At 40.4% G+C, this 25,640-nt stretch overlaps 1 protein-coding gene across 1 annotated transcript in view; it reads left to right on the top strand.

The window, feature by feature from the left end:
- Positions 1–24,547, top strand: part of cabp7b (calcium binding protein 7b) — a 55,039-nt gene extending 30,492 nt beyond the window's left edge. Inside the window, exons 2-5 of the mRNA XM_087792342.1 lie at positions 18,454–18,597; positions 19,543–19,655; positions 24,211–24,358; positions 24,420–24,547. Coding sequence (XP_087648468.1) covers positions 18,454–18,597; positions 19,543–19,655; positions 24,211–24,358; positions 24,420–24,547 — 533 coding nt within the window. The remainder of the gene's footprint in view (positions 1–18,453; positions 18,598–19,542; positions 19,656–24,210; positions 24,359–24,419) is intronic.
- The last annotated feature ends 1,093 nt before the right edge of the window (positions 24,548–25,640 follow it).

Here is a 25,640-nt window from a genome sequence, read left to right on the forward strand (position 1 = left end):
GATATAATACCTTCTAGATGTAAATAATAATATAATAACTTCAAGATGTAAATAATAATATAATAACTTCAAGATGTTAATAATAATATAATAACTTCAAGATGTAAATAATGATATAATACCTTCTAGATGTAAATAATAATATAATAACTTCAAGATGTAAATAATAATATAATAACTTCAAGATGTTAATAATAATATAATAACTTCAAGATGTTAATAATAATATAATAACTTCAAGATGTAAATAATGATATAATAATTTCAAGATGTAAATAATGATATAATACCTTCTAGATGTAAATAATAATATAATACCTTCTAGATGTAATATCTTCTCTCACCTTCACTATCACTCGCTGTTCAAAGTCGCAGAAGTTTGACAGGAACAGAAGTAGAAACAAAGTGAAATTATGCTTAAAATGTAAAACACTTTTGTTTTTGTGGGGAAACAATTTGTTTGTTTTTTTAATGTTGTTAGTATTTAGCGCACAAGCTAACAAGTCGCTAACATGAGTCGACATCATGTTTCACATGTGAGAATCCGGTGATGACTAAGGACGAGAGGATACAGTGATGACTGAGGACGAGAGGATACAGTGATGACTGAGGACGAGAGGATACAGTGATGACTAAGGACGAGAGGATACAGTGATGACTGAGGACGAGAGGATACAGTGATGACTGAGGACGGGAAGATACAGTGATGACTGAGGATGAGGGGAAACAGTGATGACTGAGGATGAGAGGATACAGTGATGACTGAGGATGAGGGGAAACAGTGATGACTGAGGATGAGAGGATACAGTGATGACTGAGGATGAGAGGATACAGTAATGACTGAGGATGAGGGGAAACAGTGATGACTGAGGATGAGAGGATACAGTGATGACTGAGGATGAGAGGATACAGTGATGACTGAGGATGAGAGGATACAGTAATGACTGAGGATGAGGGGAAACAGTGATGGCTGAGGATGAGAGGATACAGTGATGACTGAGGATGAGAGGATACAGTGATGACTGAGGATGAGAGGATACAGTGATGACTGAGGATGAGAGGATACAGTGATGACTGAAGACGAGAGGATACAGTGATGACTGAGGACGAGAGGATACAGTGATGACTGAGGACGAGAGGATACAGTGATGACTAAGGACGAGAGGATACAGTGATGACTGAGGACGGGAAGATACAGTGATGACTGAGGATGAGGGGAAACAGTGATGACTGAGGATGAGAGGATACAGTGATGACTGAGGATGAGGGGAAACAGTGATGACTGAGGATGAGAGGATACAGTGATGACTGAAGACGAGAGGATACAGTGATGACTGAGGACGAGAGGATACAGTGATGACTGAGGACGAGAGGATACAGTGATGACTAAGGACGAGAGGATACAGTGATGACTGAGGACGAGAGGATACAGTGATGACTGAGGACGAGAAGATACAGTGATGACTGAGGATGAGGGGAAACAGTGATGACTGAGGATGAGAGGATACAGTGATGACTGAGGATGAGGGGAAACAGTGATGACTGAGGATGAGAGGATACAGTGATGACTGAGGATGAGAGGATACAGTAATGACTGAGGATGAGGGGAAACAGTGATGACTGAGGATGAGAGGATACAGTGATGACTGAGGATGAGAGGATACAGTGATGACTGAGGATGAGAGGATACAGTAATGACTGAGGATGAGGGGAAACAGTGATGGCTGAGGATGAGAGGATACAGTGATGACTGAGGATGAGAGGATACAGTGATGACTGAGGATGAGAGGATACAGTGATGACTGAGGATGAGAGGATACAGTGATGACTGAAGACGAGAGGATACAGTGATGACTGAGGGCAAGAGGATACAGTGATGACTGAGGACGAGAGGATACAGTGATGACTGAGGATGAGAGGATACAGTGATGACTGAAGACGAGAGGATACAGTGATGACTGAGGGCAAGAGGATACAGTGATGATTGAGGATGAGAGGATACAATGATGACTGAGGACAAGAGGATTAAAGGATGACTGAGGACGAGAGGATACAATAATGACTGAGGACGAGAGGATACAATGATGACTGAGGACAAGAGGATTAAATGATGACTGAGGACGAGAGGATACAATAATGACTGAGGACGAGAGGATACAATGATGACTGAGGACGAGAGGATACAATGATGACTGAGGACAAGAGGATTAAATGATGACTGAGGACAAGAGGATAAAATGATGACTGAGGACGAGAGGATACTGTGACTCCAGCAGCTTTTAATGTTGATGCTAATGCTGACATATTTGGTTTGGTTTTGTCGTTAAATTGTTTAAAAACTAAATTAAAACCTTGTGAGATGAAACTTAATGATTTCATTTATTCAATAAAAACAAATTCTATCTTCGATATAAAAATAATTTATTACATTATTAAATAATATGTATGTATATAATATTTTTATTTTGGAAAAAATAGTTTGAAATGTTAAATTAAATATATATTTTTTAAATACTTATCCTATTATTTTCAAACGTTTCAAAGGAACAACATGTTGTGAAAGTACTTTTGTTCCCGGAGGAACATGTCGTCTTGTGTCTTCAAACCTGATGTTTCCTCAGGACGTCGTTAATTAGAGACTCAGAGTTGACATGTTTTCTTGTGTTGACCTCTGTGACCTTGTGTTGAAAAAACATTTTTATTAACACACAGCTCATGTATTTTGGTTAATATATTAAAACTATTCTAACATTTTACTTTTTTTGAAGATTTCCTCCATCAATGAGGTTTGCAATGTAACTCTTTTTTTATTTAACCTTCAGGAAATGTTGATGATGAAACTAAGGACAAATAAAAAATGAAGGATGTTCTGGATTTTAAAAGGTTGTGGATGAAAATATGAGTGAAAATGAGCTGCTTGGCAGAGGTATTAACTGTCGTCCTCTAGTTTCCTCCTTGTTTCCTTTTAAATATTGAATTAAATTGTAAGTAAGTAAGTCATTTTTATTTTTATAGTGCTTTTCCAGACCAGGGTCACAAAGCGCTTAAACAATCAAAACAATATTCAATAAAGTATATATTTTAAAGATCTTCCAAAAGTTACTGTTGTATCTTTATATTTATATATGAAATATGGAAAATATATTTTAATGCTTAAAACTTTCATCAGTAGTGAATTTTCTTTTGCTTTTTCTTGTTTTTGCAGATTTTAACGGAATATATTTTTATCAGGTTATCTCTCGTTTTATGTTTCGTTAATTCCAATAATAAACAAAATATCAACTTGATAAGTTTTTGATTTTTTTGTTTCCCTGCGTTTGTTTCCTGCTTCATGATGAGAAAAACCAGCTCTAATACACGACGACATCACTATCAAGTTTCCCACGAAATCCATGAAAATTTCTCTTCTGCCTGTGGCCGAGTATTAATGTTGACAGCACCTCTACAGCAGTGTGTGTGTGTGTGTGTGTGTGTGTGTGTGTGTGTGTGTGTGTGTGTGTGTGTGTGTGTGTGTGTGTGTGTGTGTGTGTGTGTGTGTGTGTGTGTGTGTGTGTGTCCTCTGTGATTGTGTTAGTGTAAATATAATAAAGTAGCAGACCATAAATCTCCACGAGCACAGGAAGGTTGAGGGGAATTGCAGATTTGTCTAAACTCCTGATGACAACGTGAACGATGGTTTCCAGCCGAGCGTGTTCGTCCTCTGGACCCTCAAAGTTTTGTCTCGCGGTGTTTCTTTCTTTACATGAAGACATTATTGGAGGTGTTAAAGTTGACTGAAGTGGACGGAGCTATAGATAGACAGACAGAATGACTGATATGGACGGACAGATGAAAAGATGGACAGATGGAGTGACAGACAGATGAAGAGACGGACAGATGAAGAGATGGACTGACGGACAGATGAAGAGATGGACTGACGGACAGATGAAGAGATGGACTGACGGACAGATGAAGAGATGGACTGACGGACAGATGAAGAGATGGACAGACGGACAAATGAAGAGATGGACAGACGGACAGATGAAGAGATGGACAGACGGACAGATGAAGAGATGGACAGACGGACAGATGAAGAGATGGACAGACGGACAGATGAAGAGATGGACAGACGGACAGATGACGAGATGGACAGACGGACAGATGAAAAGATGGACTGACGGACAGATGAAGGGATGGACAGACGGACAGATGAAGAGATGGACAGACGGACAGATGAAGAGATGGACAGACGGACAGATGAAGAGATGGACAGATGAAAAGATGGACTGACGGACAGATGAAGGGATGGACAGACGGACAGATGAAGAGATGGACTGAAGGACAGATGAAGAGATGGACTGACGGACAGATGAAAAGATGGACTGACGGACAGATGACGGGATGGACAGACGGACAGATGAAGAGATGGACTGACGGACAGATGAAGAGATGGACTGACGGACAGATGAAAAGATGGACAGACGGACAGATGAAGAGATGGACAGACGGACAGATGAAGAGATGGACAGACGGACAGATGAAGAGATGGACAGACGGACAGATGAAGAGATGGACAGACGGACAGATGAAGAGATGGACAGATGGACAGATGAAAAGATGGACTGACGGACAGATGAAGGGATGGACAGACGGACAGATGAAGAGATCGACAGACGGACAGATGAAGAGATGGACAGACGGACAGATGAAGAGATGGACAGACGGACAGATGAAGAGATGGACAGACGGACAGATGAAAAGATGGACTGACGGACAGATGAAAAGATGGACTGACGGACAGATGAAGAGATGGACAGACGGACAGATGAAGGGATGGACAGACGGACAGATGAAGAGATGGACTGACGGACAGATGAAAAGATGGACTGACGGACAGATGAAGAGATGGACTAACGGACAGATGAAGAGATGGACTGACGGACAGATGAAAAGATGGACTGACGGACAGATGAAGAGATGGACTGACGGACAGATGAAAAGATGGACTGACGGACAGATGAAGGGATGGACAGACGGACAGATGAAGAGATGGACTGACGGACAGATGAAGGGATGGACAGACGGACAGATGAAGGGATGGACAGACGGACAGATGAAGAGATGGACTGACGGACAGATGAAAAGATGGACTGACGGACAGATGAAGAGATGGACTAACGGACAGATGAAGAGATGGACTGACGGACAGATGAAAAGATGGACTGACGGACAGATGAAGAGATGGACTGACGGACAGATGAAAAGATGGACTGACGGACAGATGAAGGGATGGACAGACGGACAGATGAAGAGATGGACTGACGGACAGATGAAGAGATGGACTGACGGACAGATGAAAAGATGGACTGACGGACAGATGAAGAGATGGAAAGATGGAAGGCAGACAGATGGACGGACGGACAGAATTACAGTTGGATGGACAGATGCACAGACAGACGGACTGATGGAAGGAAAGACAGATGGACAGACAGATAGACAGGTGGACAGACTGACAGATGGATGGACAGACATCAGACGAAAGGACGTACGGATAAATGGACAACAAATGGATTGACTGGCGGACAGACACATGGACAGATGGACGTAGAGACAGACAAAAGGATGGACAGACGGAAGGACAGATTGACAGGTTGACAGACGGACAGATTAATGGTCGGACATGCAGATGGAGGGACGTTTGGATAGACGGACGGACAAATGGATTTACTGTGGGACAGATACATTTGCAGATGGACGGACGGAAGAGGGACTGGTGGACAGATGGATAGACAGACAGAAAGATGGATAGAAGGAAAGATGGATGGACAGACAGAAATACAGGAGGACAGATGGATGGACAGACAGAAAGATGGATAGAAGGAAAGATGGATGGACAGACAGAAATACAGGAGGACAGATGGATGGACAGACAGACAGACGAAAGGACGTACGGGTAGACGGACCTCAAATGGATTGACTGGCGGACAGACAGATGTACAGATGGACGAATAGACGGAAAGAGAGATGGACAGAAGGACAGATGGATGGAAACATGGACAGATGGAAGGACAGACAGATGGACAGATGGACAGATGAACAGATGGATGGACGGACAAAAGGATGGACAGACGGACAGATAAACAGATGAATGGACTGACATGCAGATGGAAGGAACGTTCGGATAGACGGACGGATTTACTGGTGGACAGACACATGGACAGGTGTGCGTATGGCCAGACAGACAGACAGACAAATGGAGAGAAGGATGGACAGAAGGACAGATGAACAAAGGGTCAGATGATAGTCGGACAGTTGGACGGACATTTGGACGGGCGTATGGCAAAATTATTCTTTTCGTCGATTTCATCATTATTAATTAACAGACAGACAGAGAGACGGACAGGAAGAAAGACCGACATAAAGACAGAAAGAAAGAGTGAAAGAAAGACAGACAGACAGAAACACAGACAGAAAGAAAGAAAGACGGAAAAACAGAAAGAAAGAATGAAAGACAGAAATAAAGACAGACAGAAAGACAGAAAGAAAGACACACAGAAAGAAAGAGTGAAAGACAGACAGACAGAAAGAACGACAGAAAGAAAGAAAGACTGACAGAAAGACAGACAGAAAGAAAGAGAGAAAGACAGACAGATAGAAAGACAGACAGACAGACAGACAAACCGACAAACAGACAAACAGACAAACAGACAAACAGACAAACAGACAGAAAGACAGACAGGCAGACAGAAAGACAGATAGAAAGAAAGAGAAACATAAAGAAAGACAGACAGAAAAAAAGAAAGACAGACAGAAAGACAGACAGACAGAAAAAAAGAAAGACAGACAGACAGACAGACAGACAGACAGACAGACAGACAGACAGACAGACAGACAGACAGAAAAAAAGAAAGACAGACAGACAGACAGACAGACAGACAGACAGACAGACAGACAGACAGACAGACAGACAGACAGACAGACAGACAGAAAGACAGACAGACAGACAGACAGACAGACAGACAGACAGACAGACAGACAGACAGACAGACGGACAGAAAGACAGACAGAAAGACAGACAGACAGACAGACAGACAGACAGACAGACAGACAGACAGACAGACAGACAGACAGACAGACAGACAGACAGACAGACAGAAAAAAAGAAAGACAGACAGACAGACAGACAGACAGACAGACAGACAGACAGACAGACAGACAGACAGACAGAAAGACAGACAGACAGACAGAAAGACAGACAGACAGACAGACAGACAGACAGACAGACAGACAGACAGACAGACAGACAGACAGACAGAAAAAAAGAAAGACAGACAGACAGACAGACAGACAGACAGACAGACAGACAGACAGACAGACAGACAGACAGACAGACAGACAGACAGCCAGACAGACCTGTGGCGTCTTCACTTCCATCAGCTGCTGCTGGATTAACTGCATCAGCTGCTGCTCAGTGTCATCACTGGAGGTGAAATAGCTTTTTTGTCGCCACCGAGCCGGACGATATTATTTTAAATCTTGAGAATTTTAAAGATGTTTCTCTTTTTCCTACAGAAGCAATGATTCAATGAACTAATGAAAACGATGTTATTTGTCAACGTTAGTTCAACACAATATTCATTTGATCATTTATGTTTTATTCTTAACTTCCGTCTCGTTATAGATTTAATTTCACCACTTTATACATTTTATTATTTTAATTTAAACACTCTGACATTTTATTTTTATTTATACAGATTAATTCATGTTACCCTGTGCTTTATATGTGACCATTTTTAATATGATTATTTCATTTTGAAACTTAATTTCATACCTTTTTTATCATTTGAAATATCATTGAAAGCGACAGGTGGCAGTCGTTTACAGACACTCGCACAACACACTGCATGCTAGAGCAAGAACAGCTCGTTTCACCTTATTTTTAGTGACACATTCTTTTAAAGGGTCGTGGATCCAGATGGCAATTCTAAAAAAGAAGAGAATATATTTTCTGGGTTATTTTTTGTTTTAAACACACATATTAATGCATAATTGAATTCAATCCTTTCTGTATAAAAATGAGGAATTAATATTTTTAAAAAATGTACTTTATATGATTGATTTTTAACGACATTGAGTTGAATATTCTTAATTAATTCTTTAAGTGTTTATTTTTAGATCAATTGGATTAAATTATTTCTATATTGAAAGATTTAATTAGTTGTTTGCTTTTTCAATTATCTAATATAAAAAACGTTTATATATTTATATATTTTAATATTTGATATTGTGATATGTTTTATATTCTGATTTGAACAATTCAAAAATACAAATTTCCAGATATTATTTATAATATATTAATAATTGTGTCACCATGATTGGCTGAAAGTTGGATCAAGTAAATAAATACAATAAATTAGAAATAAATGGAAATACAAATAAATTAATAACTTGGAAAATGTTATTTTTAATTATTACAGTTTCAAATATATGCATTGAAGAACAATACATCTGTGTTGATACGTATCACGATACAATGATAGGATACATAGTGATACCTAGTGATAGTGTAGTAGCAAGTATATATGTGTAGTATTGTCCAGTACTTGACTCTGGTGTTGTGATAGTGTAGTAACAAGTATATATGTGTAGTATTGTCCAGTACTTGACTCTGGTGTTGGGATAGTGTAGTAACAAGTATATATGTGTAGTATTGTCCAGTACTTGACTCTGGTGTTGTGATAGTGTAGTAACAAGTATATATGTGTAGTATTGTCCAGTACTTGACTGTGGTGTTGTGATAGTGTAGTAACAAGTATATATGTGTAGTATTGTCCAGTACTTGACTCTGGTGTTGTGATAGTGTAGTAACAAGTATATATGTGTAGTATTGTCCAGTACTTGACTGTGGTGTTGGGATAGTGTAGTAACAAGTATATTTGTGTAGTATTCTCCAGTACTTGAATCTGGTGTTGTGATAGTGTAGTAACAAGTATATATGTGTAGTATTGTCATCATACTCAGTCATCACTGTATCCTCTCGTCCCCAGTCATCACTGTATCCTCTCGTCCTCAGTCATCACTGTATCCTCTCGTCCTCAGTCATCACTGTATCCTCTCGTCCTCAGTCATCACTGTATCCTCTCATTCTCTGCAGAGAACATGATTCAGTGAAACACTGTAATCTTGGATAATAGTTTAAGACACAATAATACAAACTGTGATCAGCAGTTTCTGAGCGATGATGTGTTTCTGAAACAAGTGACTCTGTGATGCTGAGCCAAGTCCTGTTCCTGTTGGTCCGGAGCCACGGTTTGGGATTTCCTCTATTATTTGGGTGAGAGAGCCTCGATTGCTTCGCTGCTGCTGCCAGAGTCGACAGTTTCCTGCCAACATCCAGCAACACCAGAGTCCACCAGGGGTTTCAACCGCAGCAGACACCAGAGAGAATCATCCTCTCGCTGAAGATCAGGGAGATGTTCAGGAAGTCGTGTTTGTTCTCGCTCCGGGGCCTTCAAGTCACTCTTTGAAGCTCCAGACAATCCTTCGTTTGTCTCATTTTAAGAAGCTCCTCGAGGACATCTGTGCTCAGAGTGGGGTTCAGGCCAGGAGTGAGAATATCTTCTTCTCTTCTTCCCTAGGATGAGAAGATATTATTTTCTTCTTCCCTGGAATGAGAAGATCTTCTTCTCTTCTTCCCTGGGATGAGAAGATCTTATTCTCTTCTTCGCTGGGATGAGAAGATCTTCTTTTCTTCTTCCCTGGGATGAGAAGATCTTCTTTTCTTCTTCCCTGGAATGAGAAGATCTTCTTTTCTTCTTCCCTGGGATGAGAAGATCTTCTTTTCTTCTTCCCTGGGATGAAAAGATCTTCTTTTCTTCTTCCCTGGAATGAGAAGATCTTCTTTTCTTCTTCCCTGGGATGAGAAGATCTTCTTCTCTTCTTCTCTGGGATGAGAAGATCTTCTTTTCTTCTTCCCTGGAATGAGAAGATCTTCTTTTCTTCTTCTCTGGGATGAGAAGATCTTCTTCTCTTCTTCTCTGGAATGAGAAGATCTTCTTCTCTTCTTCTGTCTCGAATCAAACTCTGCTGCTACACACTTACAGTGTAGTACTGTCTCGAATCAAACTCTGCTGCTACACACTTACAGTGTAGTACTGTCTCGAATCAAACTCTGCTGCTACACACTTACAGTGTAGTACTGTCTCAAATCAAACTCTGCTGCTACACACTTACAGTGTAGTACTTTCTCAAATCAAACTCTGCTGCTACACACTTACAGTGTAGTACTGTCTCAAATCAAACTCTGCTGCTACACACTTACAGTGTAGTACTGTCTCAAATCAAACTCTGCTGCTACACACTTACAGTGTAGTACTGTCTCGAATCAAACTCTGCTGCTACACACTTACAGTGTAGTACTGTCTCGAATCAAACTCTGCTGCTACACACTTACAGGGTAGTACTGTCTCAAATCAAACTCTGCTGCTACACACTTACAGTGTAGTACTGTCTCAAATCAAACTCTGCTGCTACACACTTACAGTGTAGTTCTGTCTCAAATCAAACTCTGCTGCTACACACTTACAGTGTAGTACTGTCTCAAATCAAACTCTGCTGCTACACACTTACAGTGTAGTACTGTCTTAAATCAAACTCTGCTGCTACACACTTACAGTGTAGTACTGTCTCGAATCAAACTCTGCTGCTACACACTTACAGTGTAGTACTGTCTCGAATCAAACTCTGCTGCTACACACTTACAGTGTAGTACTGTCTCGAATCAAACTCTGCTGCTACACACTTACAGTGTAGTACTGTCTCGAATCAAACTCTGCTGCTACACACTTACAGTGTAGTACTGTCTCAAATCAAACTCTGCTGCTACACACTTACAGTGTAGTACTTTCTCAAATCAAACTCTGCTGCTACACACTTACAGTGTAGTACTGTCTCAAATCAAACTCTGCTGCTACACACTTACAGTGTAGTACTGTCTTAAATCAAACTCTGCTGCTACACACTTACAGTGTAGTACTGTCTCAAATCAAACTCTGCTGCTACACACTTACAGTGTAGTACTGTCTCAAATCAAACTCTGCTGCTACACACTTACAGTGTAGTACTGTCTCAAATCAAACTCTGCTGCTACACACTTACAGTGTAGTACTGTCTCAAATCAAACTCTGCTGCTACACACTTACAGTGTAGTACTGTCTCGAATCAAACTCTGCTGCTACACACGTACACTGTAGTACTGTCTCGAATCAAACTCTGCTGCTACACACGTACACTGTAGTACTGTCTCGAATCAAACTCTGCTGGTACACACGTACACTGTAGTACTGTCTCGAATCAAACTCTGCTGCTACACACTTACAGTGTAGTACTGTCTCGAATCAAACTCTGCTGCTACACACTTACAGTGCAGTACTGTCTCAAATCAAACTCTGCTGCTACACACTTACAGTGTAGTACTGTCGCGAATCAAACTCTGCTGCTACACACTTACAGTGTAGTACTGTCTCAAATCAAACTCTGCTGCTACACACTTACAGTGTAGTACTGTCTCAAATCAAACTCTGCTGCTACACACTTACAGTGTAGTACTGTCTCAAATCAAACTCTGCTGCTACACACTTACAGTGTAGTACTGTCTCAAATCAAACTCTGCCGCTACACACTTACAGTGTAGTACTGTCTCAAATCAAACTCTGCTGCTACACACTTACAGGAAATGACTCGACAGTTTCTTCTTCTACTACTTTTTAACACTGATTGTAACCAGTCGTTGAAACACTATCACTGACACTTGACAACACTTTTCTACAATAGAAACAAGTTATTAAGTTGTGTTTCATTGTGTTATTACTGTTGTTGTGTTGATTTGTGGTCAAATGAGTGTTTTCTCGAAACATTTACATCAGTATCTGCTCCGAAGACGTCAGTGACGTAGCTTCAGTTTAGCATCAGTTTAGCTTCAGTTTAGCTTCAGTTTAGCATCAGTTTAGCTTCAGTTTAGCTTGAGTTTAGCTTCAGTTAAGCTTCAGTTTAGCTTCAGTTTAGCTTCAGTTTATCTTCAGTTTAGCTTCAGTTTAGCGTCAGTTTAGCTTCAGTTTATCTTCAGTTAAGCTTCAGTTTAGCTTCAGTTTAGCTTCAGTTTATCTTCAGTTAAGCTTCAGTTTAGCTTCAGTTAAGCTTCAGTTTATCTTCAGTTAAGCTTTAGTTTAGCTTCAGTTAAGCTTCAGTTTAGCTTCAGTTAAGCTTCAGTTTAGCTTCAGTTTATCGTCAGTTTAGCTTCAGTTAAGCTTCAGTTTAGCTTCAGTTTAGCTTCAGTTTAGCTTCAGTTTAGCTTCAGTTTAGCTTCAGTTTAGCTTCAGTTAAGCTTCAGTTTAGCTTCAGTTTAGCTTCAGTTTATCTTCAGTTTAGCTTCAGTTTAGCTTCAGTTAAGCTTCAGTTTAGCTTCAATGTAGCTTCAGTTTATCTTCGGTTTAGCTTCAGTTTATCTTCAGTTTAGCTTCAGTTTAGCTTCAGTTTAGCTTCAGTTAAGTAAGATGGAGGACGTTGAGGGTGGAAAGTGTTCATCGATCCACACTCAGTTTTCTGGCTGTGTGTACATAGTGTGCTACATTTTCGCACACTGCTCAGTGTGAACGCACTTGTGTATATTAAGTGTCTTCTTGACGGTCCAAACTATTTTACTCACTTCATCTTCGAACCTGTTGTTCTGCAGATAAACTCTTTCTTATTCCACTTAATCTAATGACAACCTGAACATATTTACAGTTTTTCATGCTCTTTTTTTTCTCACTCTATTCTTCACAAAATTGTATGACTTTAAATCATCTGTTTTTGATTGACACACGTCTGATCCAATCAAAACTCTTAGTGCTTCAATCAGTGGGCGGAGCTTATGACAAAGCAAGCGTCCCATTGGTGGATGTTGTAACTTGTGGTCCAATCAGCTGCAGCTTCACTAACGTGGTTTCCTGTGAGTGTGTAGAGTCAACAAAGTTGTTCTTATATTAACACAAATATATCAACATGTTAGACACAAGTGACCTGATGACATCATCACTCTCTCTCTCTCTTTTATAAAAGATGTTCGTCCTGAACGTTTGTATTCTCAGCAGAGGCGTGTTGTCATGGAAACAAACAACTTTTGTTGAACTGATCCTTATTTACATGCGACCTCCGTCCCTCGGCGTCTGTTCCTCCGATAATTAAAGAGAATTATTTCATTAAATAACTCACAAAAACACGTTTCTTGTTGTTGCACCAGTTCCTGGACCGTCTGTGAACCGGCGACGAAACAAACATTTCGTCTGATCTCGACTGAAGTCGAAAAAGACGACATTTGTCTCGTAAACAGACTGAGATTAATTTTTTAGGTCAAAATGGCACCAATACTGATCAAATGTCGAGGAATCACTCGTTTATTTCATTAAAGTTAAACACGGTGTCAGCGTACAGACACCGGTCACTCCAGTCCCGGCTCGTATACTTCGATTTGTGGAGGAAAGAAACAATCCAGAGTATGTCCGGGTCGTTTATTCACCTCTTCCAAGCAAAAGAAACACAAGCTTCTTCTTCATCGACCGCGCCTCGTTCTTCCTGCGACTCAACAAATTGTCAGTCCAGGACAGAAGAGCGTCGAGTTGTGTATTTACATATATTTACACACATATTTACATCATTTCCCCGACCATGTCATCGGGTCATCGGGCCTTATCGTCCTTCGCAGTTTCTGATTCTTGATGTCCTGCTGGGAGAGCTTGTCTGTCGTCTCCTGTGATCTAATCATTCAAACGTTCCGGGTCGGAGGTCACACTCGTTGTTGGCGTTGGTTCCTGTCTTCCACTTCCCCCCTGAGGTCTCGCGGGTCTTTTTGTCCTTTTGTGCACAACTTCAGGTGTTTTCGCCAGGTGGACCGAAATGTTTATTCTACCGGTGACTTGATTCTAACCTGAGTTGATCTGGTCTCAGGTCAGTGATCCGTAACAATCATGCATGTATGTTAACTTTATATTTGATTATCTTTAAGCATTGACTTAATGATGACGTATATTTATATAACAATTTTAATCTAACAATTTACTACACAACACACTTTCATGATAGCTGTTGTGTTGCATGTGTGTGTTTGTGTGTGAGTTAAGTTCGAGCGTCGAACACTCCTGTGACTCCTGTTGTCCTTAAGTGAGGAACACACTGAACCTTTTTGTGTGTTTGTGTTGAACATAAATGAACGAGAGCTTTTAAGAAAGTGTCAAAAATAAAATCCGACGAAATCCAATAAACTTGATAAAAATGTATGTATTTTAGTTCTAAAAACTCATTCTTTGAACATATAGTTATTTTTCCTTCTCGGTCGTGTAAATGAACCGAAGGTTCCCGTATTTTCTGAGCCGTTCCTCGCATTTTCAATCCTCTCACGTGACTTGAAACCATCGGGTCCTACCCTGACCTGTCGGACCGCCCGTCGCCATGACGACGTCACGCAGCCTGGCATCTTAAAGGCTGGAATATTGTCCTGTCACAAGCGCTCACTCGCGGTGTTTCATCAGCGCCGCGCACGTGGTCGGCCGGGCTTCAATGAGATTACTGTCTACTTTGTATTCCGCTCCCGGACCTGCTTCCTGTTCCGCCAATTAACGGTTGTGTTTCGCACAAGCGGGAGTTTCTCCTGCTCGACACACGGTTCATGTTAACGCGGCGCTCTGGGATGTTTCTGCGTCGGTCCTGATAACTCAGGACGGAGTTTTCTCTCGGCAAGTTCTCACCGACACGATGACTTCACTCTTGCACGGCTCGTGTAAAGACTTTTGTTCCGATTCAACATCTTTAGCACGAAAACTACACACAAAAAGTACATTAAACATCAACTAGTTTAAACTCTGGTGTCATTAAACATCAACTAGTATCAACTCTGGTGTCATTAAACATCAACTAGTATCAACTCTGGTGTCATTAAACATCAACTAGTATCAACTCTGGTGTCATTAAACATCAACTAGTATCAACTCTGGTGTTATTAAACATCAACTAGTATCAACTCTGGTGTCATTAAACATCAACTAGTATCAACTCTGGTGTCATTAAACATCAACTAGTATCAACTCCGGTGTCATTAAACATCAACTAGTATCAACTCTGGTGTCATTAAACATCAACTAGTATCAACTCTGGTGTCATTAAACATCAACTAGTATCTACTCTGGTGTCATTAAACATCAACTAGTATCAACTCTGGTGTCATTAAACATCAACTAGTATCAACTCTGGTGTTAACATGTTATTATTGTTTCAGTGCAACAATAATAACATGTTTCAGTGAAACAACAATACAATGTTTCACTGAAACAATAATAACATGTTTAACTGAAACAATAATAACATGTTTCACTGAAACAATAAAAACATGTTTCACTGAAACAATAAAAACATGTTTCACTGAAACAATAATAACATGTTTCACTGAAACAATAATAACATGTTTAACTGAAACAATAAAAACATGTTTCACTGAAACAATAAAAACATGTTTCACTGAAACAATAAAAACATGTTTCACTGAAACAATAAAAACATGTTTCACTGAAACAATAATAACATGTTTCACTGAAACAATAATAACATGTTTAACTGAAACAATAATAACATGTTTCACTGAAACAATAAAAACATGTTTAACTGAAACAATAATAACATGTTTAACTGAAACAATAATAACATGTTTCACTGAAACAATAATAACATGTTTCACTGAAACAATAAAAACATGTTTCACTGAAACAATAAAAACATGTTTCACTGAAACAATAATAACATGTTTCACTGAAACAATAATAACATGTTTCACTGAAACAATAATAACATGTTTCACTGAAACAATAATAACATGTTTCACTGAAACAATAATAACATGTTTCACTGCAACAACAATAACATGTTTCACTGAAACAATAATAACATGTTTCACTGAAACAACAATACAATGTTTCACTGAAACAATAATAACATGTTTCACTGAAACAACAATACAATGTTTCACTGAAACAATAATAACATGTTTCACTGAAACAACAATACAATGTTTCACTGAAACAATAATAACATGTTTCACTGAAACAACAATACAATGTTTCACTGAAACAATAATAACATGTTTCACTGAAACAACAATACAATGTTTCACTGAAACAACACTAACTTGAATGTTTATGAAACTCTTCCTCCTCACACTGACCATGAGAGCATCAGTAGTCCAGTCGCTGCTCGTGGACTCACAGGTCGTGACCTTGAATCTGAGCTGGTTCTGGACGACGATGACGGATCTCCGGCTGTAATTCAGACAAATATGTTGTCGGGGAAACGCCGGCCGTTCCGCGGGCAGAGTCGCTCTCGAGCAAGACCTCAATGAGTCGACCTCTCGCTGGCTTCCGTTCGCTGCAGTGGAACGACTTCCAATAACGTCTCGTTTGTCACGTGTCACGCCTTCATGTCTCGTTCAAGTGCACGAGATGGACGACCACAGTTCCAGCTGCTCTCGGATGTGGATCACATTCTGCATGTTGGAGCGACATGTAAAGCGATTTAACATTTGAGAAAAGTTCAGCGACGGATTCATCTTGATGGAGTCGAATCCTGAGAGTTTTCTAGGCGATCCTGGCGAATAAATCCTGGTTCAGGCCTTGAGTTACATTTTATTGATCGAGTCAAAACAGCTCGTTTCAACCTGAAGGTTAAGAGTTTGAATCCTTGGAAAAACAGTCTTACATTTTATACAAATACAAACAATATGCTGTTAATTATTCATTTATAGTACAACAAAGTTTTGGGATGTATATAAAAGTACATCAGAGTCATCAGAATATTGAACTTTTGGAACTTTAACATTTTAAATGTTGACATTTTTATTTAAATTCTGTAGTTTTTTTAATATTTTTAAATAATTTGTAATAATTGCATTCAATCATTTGTATATTAAAGGTTGAATTTTGTTTTTCTATAATAGAACTTTTAATAATTGAAATATTTTCAAAATGAGCTTTTTACTCTTAGAGTTTTGTATTATGAAGGTTTGATCCAGTATCTCTGTGCTCTGTTGGTTTAGTCTGGAGACTCTATTATACCAACATTTATATTCAATTAAATTATTACTGATTAATAAATATCGTATTAAGAAAAGGTTTTTTTTATGTTTATAAATAATATGTTTCAGTGAAACATTCATGTTATTATTGTTTCAGTGAAACATGTTATTATTGTTTCAGTAAAAATATTACTATAGAGTAATACTATAGAGACTCGCAGAGTATTACTACAGCAACTCGCAGAGTAATACCATAGAGACACACAGAGTAATACTACAGCAACTCGAAGGAGTAATACTACAGAGACTTGCAGAGTAACTTACGATATTCATATTATTGGATCAAATATTTTAAAAAACATATACTTTCATTTTATTAATTTTGTTTTATCAGCAGATCATAATACACAACAAGAGCAGTATTGCTATCAAGTATTACTCCTACTATTACTCTTATTACTGTAAAGTAATACTACAGAGACTCACAAAGTAATTCTACGTAGAATTGAGAAGTAATACTACGGAGACTTGTGAAGTAATACCACAGCAACTTGCAGAGTAATACTACAGAGACTTGCAATGTAATACTACAGACTTGCAAAACAATACTACAGAGACTTGCAGACTAATACTAAAGAGACTCACAGAGTAATACTACAGAGACTTGTGAAGTAACACTACAGAAACTTGTAGACTAACTACAGAGACTCACAGAGTAATACTACCGAGACTTGTAAAGTATTACTTTAGAGACTCGTAGACTAATACTACAGAGACTCACAGAGTTATACTAAAGCGAATCACAGAGTAATACTATAGAGACTCACAGAGTAATACTACCGAGACTTGTAAAGTAATACTTTAGAGACTCGTAGACTAATACTACAGAGACTCACAGAGTTATACTACCGAGACTTGTAAAGTAGTACTTTAGAGACTCGTAGACTAATACTACAGAGACTCACAGAGTTATACTAAAGCGAATCACAGAGTAATACTATAGAGACTCACAGAGTAATACTACAGCAACTCGAAGGAGTAATACTACAGAGACTTGCAGAGTAACTTACGATATTCATATTATTGGATCAAATATTTTAATAAAAACATATACTTTAATTGTATTAATTTTTTTAAGAGATTTCCAAACACATTTACGTTGTAATACATTTAATAAATAAATAATAAACAAAATAAACTGAAAACCTGCATTACTTTGACACTATATTATACATCAAAACTTAAACTATGAAGTATAAAACTATAACATAACATAAAACATAAAAACATGACAGTAAATGTTTCATATATTTCTTCAGGAGATCTCAACTGTAGAGAGGATTAATACTGTATCTTCATCAATATCTACTCTTTTGTCACAGAGATCCGAGAAGCGTTCAAGGTGTTCGACAGAGACGGGAACGGCTTCATCTCCAAGCAGGAGTTGGGAACAGCCATGAGATCTCTGGGCTACATGCCCAACGAGGTGGAGCTGGAGGTGATCATCCAGAGACTGGACATGGATGGTGAGTCTCTGTGGATGAATCCATCACCGAGAGTGTTAATGTGTGTGTGTGCGTGTGTGTGTGTGTGTGTTAATGTGTGTGTGTGTGTGTGCGTGTGTGTGTGTGTGTGTGTGTGTGTGTGTGCGTGTGTGCGTGTGTGTGTGTGTGTGTGTGTGTGTGTGTCTGTGTGTGTGTGTGCGTGTGTGCGTGTGTGTGTGTGTGTGTGTGTTCATGTGTGTGTGTGCGTGTGTGTTCATGTGTGTGTGCGTGTGTGTGTGTGTGTGTGTGTGTGTGTGTGTTCATGTGTGTGTGTGTGTGTGTGTGTGTGTTCATGTGTGTGTGTGTGTGTGTGTGTTCATGTGTGTGTGTGTGTTCATGTGTGTGTGTGTGTGTGTTCATGTGTGTGTGTGTGTGCGTGTGTGTCTGTGTGTGTTCATGTGTGTGTGCGTGTGTGTGTGTGTGTGTGTGTGTTCATGTGTGTGTGTGTGCGTGTGTGTGTGTGTGTGTGTGTTCATGTGTGTGTGTGTGTGTGTGTGTGTGTTCATGTTTGTGTGTGTGTGTGTGTTCATGTGTGTGTGTGTGTGTGTGTGTGTGTGTGCGTGTGTGTGTGTGTGTGTGCGTGTGTGTTCATGTGTGCGTGTGTGTGTGTGCGTGTGTGTTCATGTGTGTGTGTGTGTGTGTGTGTGTGTGTGTGTGTGTGTTCATGTGTGTGTGTGTGTGTGTGTGTGTGCGTGTGTGTGTGCGTGTGTGTTCATGTCTGTGTGTGTGTGTGTGTGTGTGTGTGTGTGTGTGTGTGTGTGTTCATGTGTGTGTGCGTGTGTGTGTTCATGTGTGTGTGTGTGTGTGTGTGTGTGTGTGTGTGCGTGTGTGTGTGCGTGTGTGTTCATGTGTGTGTGTGTGTGTGTGTGTGTGTGTGTGTGTGTGTGTGTGTGTGTGTGTGTGTGTGTGTGTGTGTGTGTCTGTCAGGCGACGGTCAGGTTGGCTTCGACGAGTTCGTCACGCTACTGGGCCCCAAACTCTCGGCGACAGGGATGCCGGATAAATTCCACGGAGCAGACTTCGACTCCGTGTTCTGGAAGGTACAGTTTCCTCCTCAACGGTTACAGTTTTACTTCATGGCTCATGTTTGAAAATACTTGTTTTTTAATTGGGAGAAGGTGTGTCTGAGGTCAGTCAGTGCGAAGAACAAAATAGATCCTGGTTTGCAACTCTCAGTTTTTAAAGAGGAAACTAATCATGGGTTTTGTGAAGTAATACTACAGTAACATGCAGACTAATACTAGAGACTCGCTGAGTAATACTACAGAGACTCACAGAGTACTATTACATAGTCTTGCGAAGTAATACTACAGAGACTCGCAGAGTAATACTACAGAGACTCACAGCTTAAAACTACGGAGACTCGCAGAGTAATACTACAGAGACTTGCAGAGAAATACTACAGAGACTAACAGAGTAATACTGCAGAGACTCGCAGAGTAATACTACAGAGACTTGCAGAGTAATACTACAGAGACTCGCAGAGTAATACTACAGAGACTTGCAGAGTAATACTACAGAGACTAACAGAGTAATACTACAGAGACTCGCAGAGTAATACTACAGAGACTTGCAGAGCAATACTACAGAGACTTGCAGAGTAATACTGCAGAGACTCGCAGAGTAATACTACAGAGACTCACAGCTTAAAACTACGGAGACTCTTAGAGTAATACTACAGAGACTCACAGCGTAAAACTACAGAGACTTGCAGAGTAATACTACAGAGACTCACAGCTTAAAACTACGGAGACGCGCAGAGTAATACTACAGAGACTTGCAGAGTAATACTACAGAGACTAACAGAGTAATACTGCAGAGACTCGCAGAGTAATACTACAGAGACTTGCAGAGTAATACTACAGAGACTCGCAGAGTAATACTACAGAGACTTGCAGAGTAATACTACAGAGACTAACAGAGTAATACTGCAGAGACTCGCAGAGTAATACTACAGAGACTTGCAGAGCAATACTACAGAGACTTGCAGAGTAATACTGCAGAGACTCGCAGAGTAATACTACAGAGACTCACAGCTTAAAACTACGGAGACTCGCAGAGTAAGTAAGTAAGTAAGTAAGTAAGTAATATTTATTTATATAGCGCTTTTCGAGACCAGGGTCACAAAGCGCTTTAACAATCAAAACAATACTCAAAACAGTACATACTTCAAAGATCAAGACAACACCGAGAACAACACAGGAGTTCGAGAAATTCAAGGAAAAGCCTGAAAGTCTGACTACGGAGACTTGCAGAGTAATACTACAGAGACTAACAGAGTAATACTACAAAGACTCACAGCTTAAAACTATGGAGACTTGCAGAGTAATACTACAGGGACTAACAGAGTAATACTGCAGAGACTCGCAGAGTAATACTACAGAGACTTGCAGAGAAATACTACAGAGACTTGCAGAGTAATACTGCAGCGACTCGCAGAGTAATACTACAGAGACTCACAGCTTAAAACTACGGAGACTCGCAGAGTAATACTACAGAGACTCACAGCTTAAAACTACGGAGACTTGCAGAGTAATACTACAGAGACTAACAGAGTAATACTACAGAGACTCGCAGAGTAATACTACAGAGACTAACAGAGTAATACTGCAGAGACTCGCAGAGTAATACTACAGAGACTTGCAGAGAAATACTACAGAGACTTGCAGAGCAATACTACAGAGACTCGCAGAGTAATACTACAGAGACTTGCAGAGTAATACTACAGAGACTCGCAGAGTAATACTACAGAGACTTGCAGAGTAATACTACAGAGACTAACAGAGTAATACTGCAGAGACTCGCAGAGTAATACTACAGAGACTCGCAGAGTAATACTACAGAGACTCACAGCGTAAAACTACAGAGACTTGCAGAGTAATACTACAGAGACTCACAGCTTAAAACTACGGAGACTCGCAGAGTAATACTACAGAGACTAACAGAGTAATACTACAGAGACTCACAGCTTAAAACTACAGAGACTTGCAGAGTAATACTACAGAGACTAACAGAGTAATACTGCAGAGACTCGCAGAGTAATACTGCAGAGACTCGCAGAGTAATACTGCAGAGACTCACAGAGTAATACTGCAGAGACTCACAGCTTAAAACTACGGAGACTTGCAGCTTAAAACTACGGAGACTTGCAGAGTAATACTACAGAGACTCACAGAGTAATACTGCAGAGACTCGCAGAGTAATACTGCAGAGACTCACAGCGTAAAACTACGGAGACTCGCAGAGTAATACTACAGTGACTCACCGTGTAATACCACCATTCCATCCTCTCATGACAGAAGTCATTCATCTCTCCCTCAAAACAGCCTTGAAAAGACCTCGAGTCAGAGAACCTACGTCAGACCTCATCCCTGAGTCCAACTAAAAACCTCATTTCAAATCCATGATCATGTCCAGAATCCTGGAAAAAGTTGTTTCCATCGAGCTTCACAACCATCTCAAACCTCACGACCTCCATGAAAGATTGGTTTAAGCCCCTCCCACATTCACCAGTGATCTACTGACGTCCTCTGACTCCGGTTCCACATCTTCATTCACTCCCGACCTCTGACACCGTTGACCAAGACTTGCTCCTCCATCCTCCTCTCACTGCCCTTCACTGGTTCTACTGCACCGACTGGACCGAGCACATGGTCCTGGACTCGTGCTCGATCTCCCCCACTCACCCTCACATGTGGAGGCTTCCCCTCGTTGTGTCGTCAGCAGGAGTGGAATCAACATCCACTGCTATGCTGACGACACACAGATCTACCGTTAAGGTCTCCCGCTCTGGATCATCCCAGTGTTGCTCTTCTCAGCTCCTGCCTGGACGAGATAAACACATGGACGAGCTTAACGTCTCCACAGATGCCATCAAAACAACTCCTCACAACATGGGTTTGACCACCTCCTCACATCCGCTGAACCTCCTTCTTCCACCTCCGTAACGCCCCCTAAATCCAGCTGCAGAGAAGCTCGTCCATGTCTTCGTCTCCTCCGGGTGGGATGAGGGTAGATCACTCCTGGTAGGGGTCCCTGGCAGGAGCCTCCAGGGGGGTCGGATCAGCACTGCCAGGGTCCTGATGAAGGAGCTGAAGTACGAGCTCCCTCCGCACCCTTCACTGGCTCCACATCTCCGACCCGAGTACAAGGTCCTCCTGCTCACAGTGAGGCCCCGTTACCTCCCTGACCTCCTCAAACACCTCAGCCAGGACCTGCTCAGACCTACAGCACCTTCTCCCCTTCATGACCACCTCAAGCTTTAATATTGTTGTTTTTGGATCGTTTTAATCCCTTTATCTTGTTTTTACTCCGGAGCACTTTGACGTTTGTTGATCGAGTGTAACGTTAAATACAAATAAATCTATTATTAGGTTAGCTAGTGAACTAGTTCAATCCTTTTTTCACTAGTGAACTAGTTTGACAGAATATGTTTACTAGTGAGCTAGTTTAATCCAACATGTTAATAGTGAACAAGTTTGACAGAATATGTTTACTAGTGAGCTAGTTTAATCCAATATATTTACTAGGGAACTAGTTTGACCCAATATGTTAGTAGGGAACTAGTTTGACCCAATATGTTAGTAGGGAACTAGTTTGACAGAATATGTTTACTAGTGAGCTAGAGCTAGTTTAATCCAACATGTTAGTAGTGAACTAGTTTAATAAAATATATTTACTAGGGAGCAAGTTTGATCCAAAATATTAGTGAAGAAGTTTAACAGAATATGTTTACTGGGTGAACCAGTGTAATCCAATACCTTTACCAGTGAACCAGTATGACCCAATATGTTAGTAGTGAACGAGTCTGAGAGAATATGTTTACTAGTGAGCTAGATTAATCCAATACGTTTACTAGTGTTCTCTACTAGTTTCACCCAATATGTTAGTAGTGAACCAGTATGACCCAATATGTTTACTAGTAAACGTAAAACAGTAACACAGTAACTAGTCCCCTAGTTCAATAGACCAGCTAACAATATGCTTCCTAGTGAGCTGAAGACTATTGGACTTTTATTTGCCTTACTATTACTAGTTCAGTAGTTAACTGTTACTAGTTCAGTAGTTAACTTTTACTAGTTCAGTAGTTAACTGTTACTAGTTCAGTAGTTAACTGTTACTAGTTCAGTAGTTAACCGTTACTAGTTCATTAACTGTTACTAGTTCAGTAGTTAACCGTTACTAGTTCAGTAGTTAACCGTTACTAGTTCAGTAGTTAACTGTTACTAGTTCAGTAGTTAACTGTTACTAGTTCAGTAGTTAACCGTTACTAGATCAGTAGTTAACCGTTACTAGTTCAGTAGTTAACCGTTACTAGATCAGTAGGTAACCGTTACTAGTTCAGTAGTTAACATGTTGGGATCAGCTCGTTCACTATGAAGGCCAAAAAGAGTTAAACTAGTTCACTTGTAAGCACGCTGTCACTAGTTAACAAGACTATTTTTCAACCTTCACTTGGAAACCACAAACGTAAGACTGCATGACTAGCTAACTTGTGAGCTTAATTCACGAGTCACTAGTTAACACGTGAAGAGCTGAGGTAACCCAGCGGTGAACTAGCGTCGGTGTCATCAAGTGGGCGATCCTCCCTCTCAGTGCGACATGCAGAAGCTGACGGTGGACGAGCTGAAGCGACTCTTGTACGACACGTTCCGCGACCACCTGACCATGAAAGACATCGAGCACATCATCATGACGGAGGAGAACCACCTCAACAGCCCGGAGTCCCACGTGGACATCGACAGTGAGTCCGCGAGCGCGACCCCGAGAGCGACCCCCGACCTCACGCCTCCCTCTGTCCACAGCGAGCCCGACGCAGACGGAGAAACACACTTGTGTGCGGAAAAGCCTGATCTGTGCCTTCGCCATCGCTTTCATCATCAGCGTGATGCTCATCGCGGCCAATCAAATGCTCCGGCGAGGAATGAAGTAGAAGCACGAAGATCCCGGGACTGTAACAAACGCAATGTAAACCAAATACATTCATGACGTCCGTAGGTTTTTGTCTTCTCACGCGAACCTGAATGTTGTCACGGAAACGGTTGAAACACGTGAACGTACAGAAGATTAGATTCACGAAGGAAGGATCCAGCAGACGCTCTCGTAGCAACCATCACCGGGAACAGAAGAAGATAAACATTTCTATTTTATTTTTACTTGAAAAAATATGCGAGGAACATAAGAGTAACTTATTATTATTTAAAACTACTGGATGAACTTTGACTGCTGAGAGTGATATCGGTTGAAAGTTCATTCGTGTCTTGACGGTTTTCGTCCAAAAAGACACTAAACGGCATCCAAACACCTTCGTGCTGCTCGTCTGTGACGTCCATCTTGGATTGAATCTCCACGAGAAGAATTGATCCGTAAAAGCTCAAATAAAGCCTGATTCGCACGAGATAAGTACGACCTTTGGACCGAAGGTCATTTGTAATAATTGGGTGTGACAACATATCCGTGGTGTCAGTAAAACTATTTAACAGGCGTCACTTCACTCGTGCGAATGTTAGTAAGTAGGTAAGTCATTTATATTTATAGAACGCTTTTCCAGACCAGGGTCACAAGGCGCTTAAACAATCAAAACAATACTCAATAAAATAAAGGTCAACAGGTCAAACTAATCAGTCCATCAGTTCACGGCTCCGTCGTTATTGAAGTATTTGGATGTTTTTAAGTGTCTTTTTGGACGAAGACGACCGAGCTCCAGTCGCTACATTAAAATGAACAAACATTTTTGTCTATAACTGTAAAAAGAACATATTATTATTATAAAATAATCAACATTAGCCGACATGAGAGAAGTTTGAATTTTAAGTAACTTTTCTGATCCAAAATGATCATTATTATTCGACACAAATGAGATCTTCGGCTTCATTTAAGCAATAAAATGTAATATTTTTTCTTATTCAATCAAGAGCAGAAGCAGGAAGTGTCAACAAAAACACAAAGAGATACACAAAGGTTCACATCTCGACAAAGAACGTCGTCCTGTTTACCCTCGTGTTGTCTCTGGGTCAAGGTGACCC

Source organism: Callionymus lyra, chromosome 5 (genome assembly GCF_982586985.1).
Source record: "Callionymus lyra chromosome 5, fCalLyr1.hap1.1, whole genome shotgun sequence".
Lineage (NCBI taxonomy): Eukaryota > Metazoa > Chordata > Actinopteri > Syngnathiformes > Callionymidae > Callionymus > Callionymus lyra.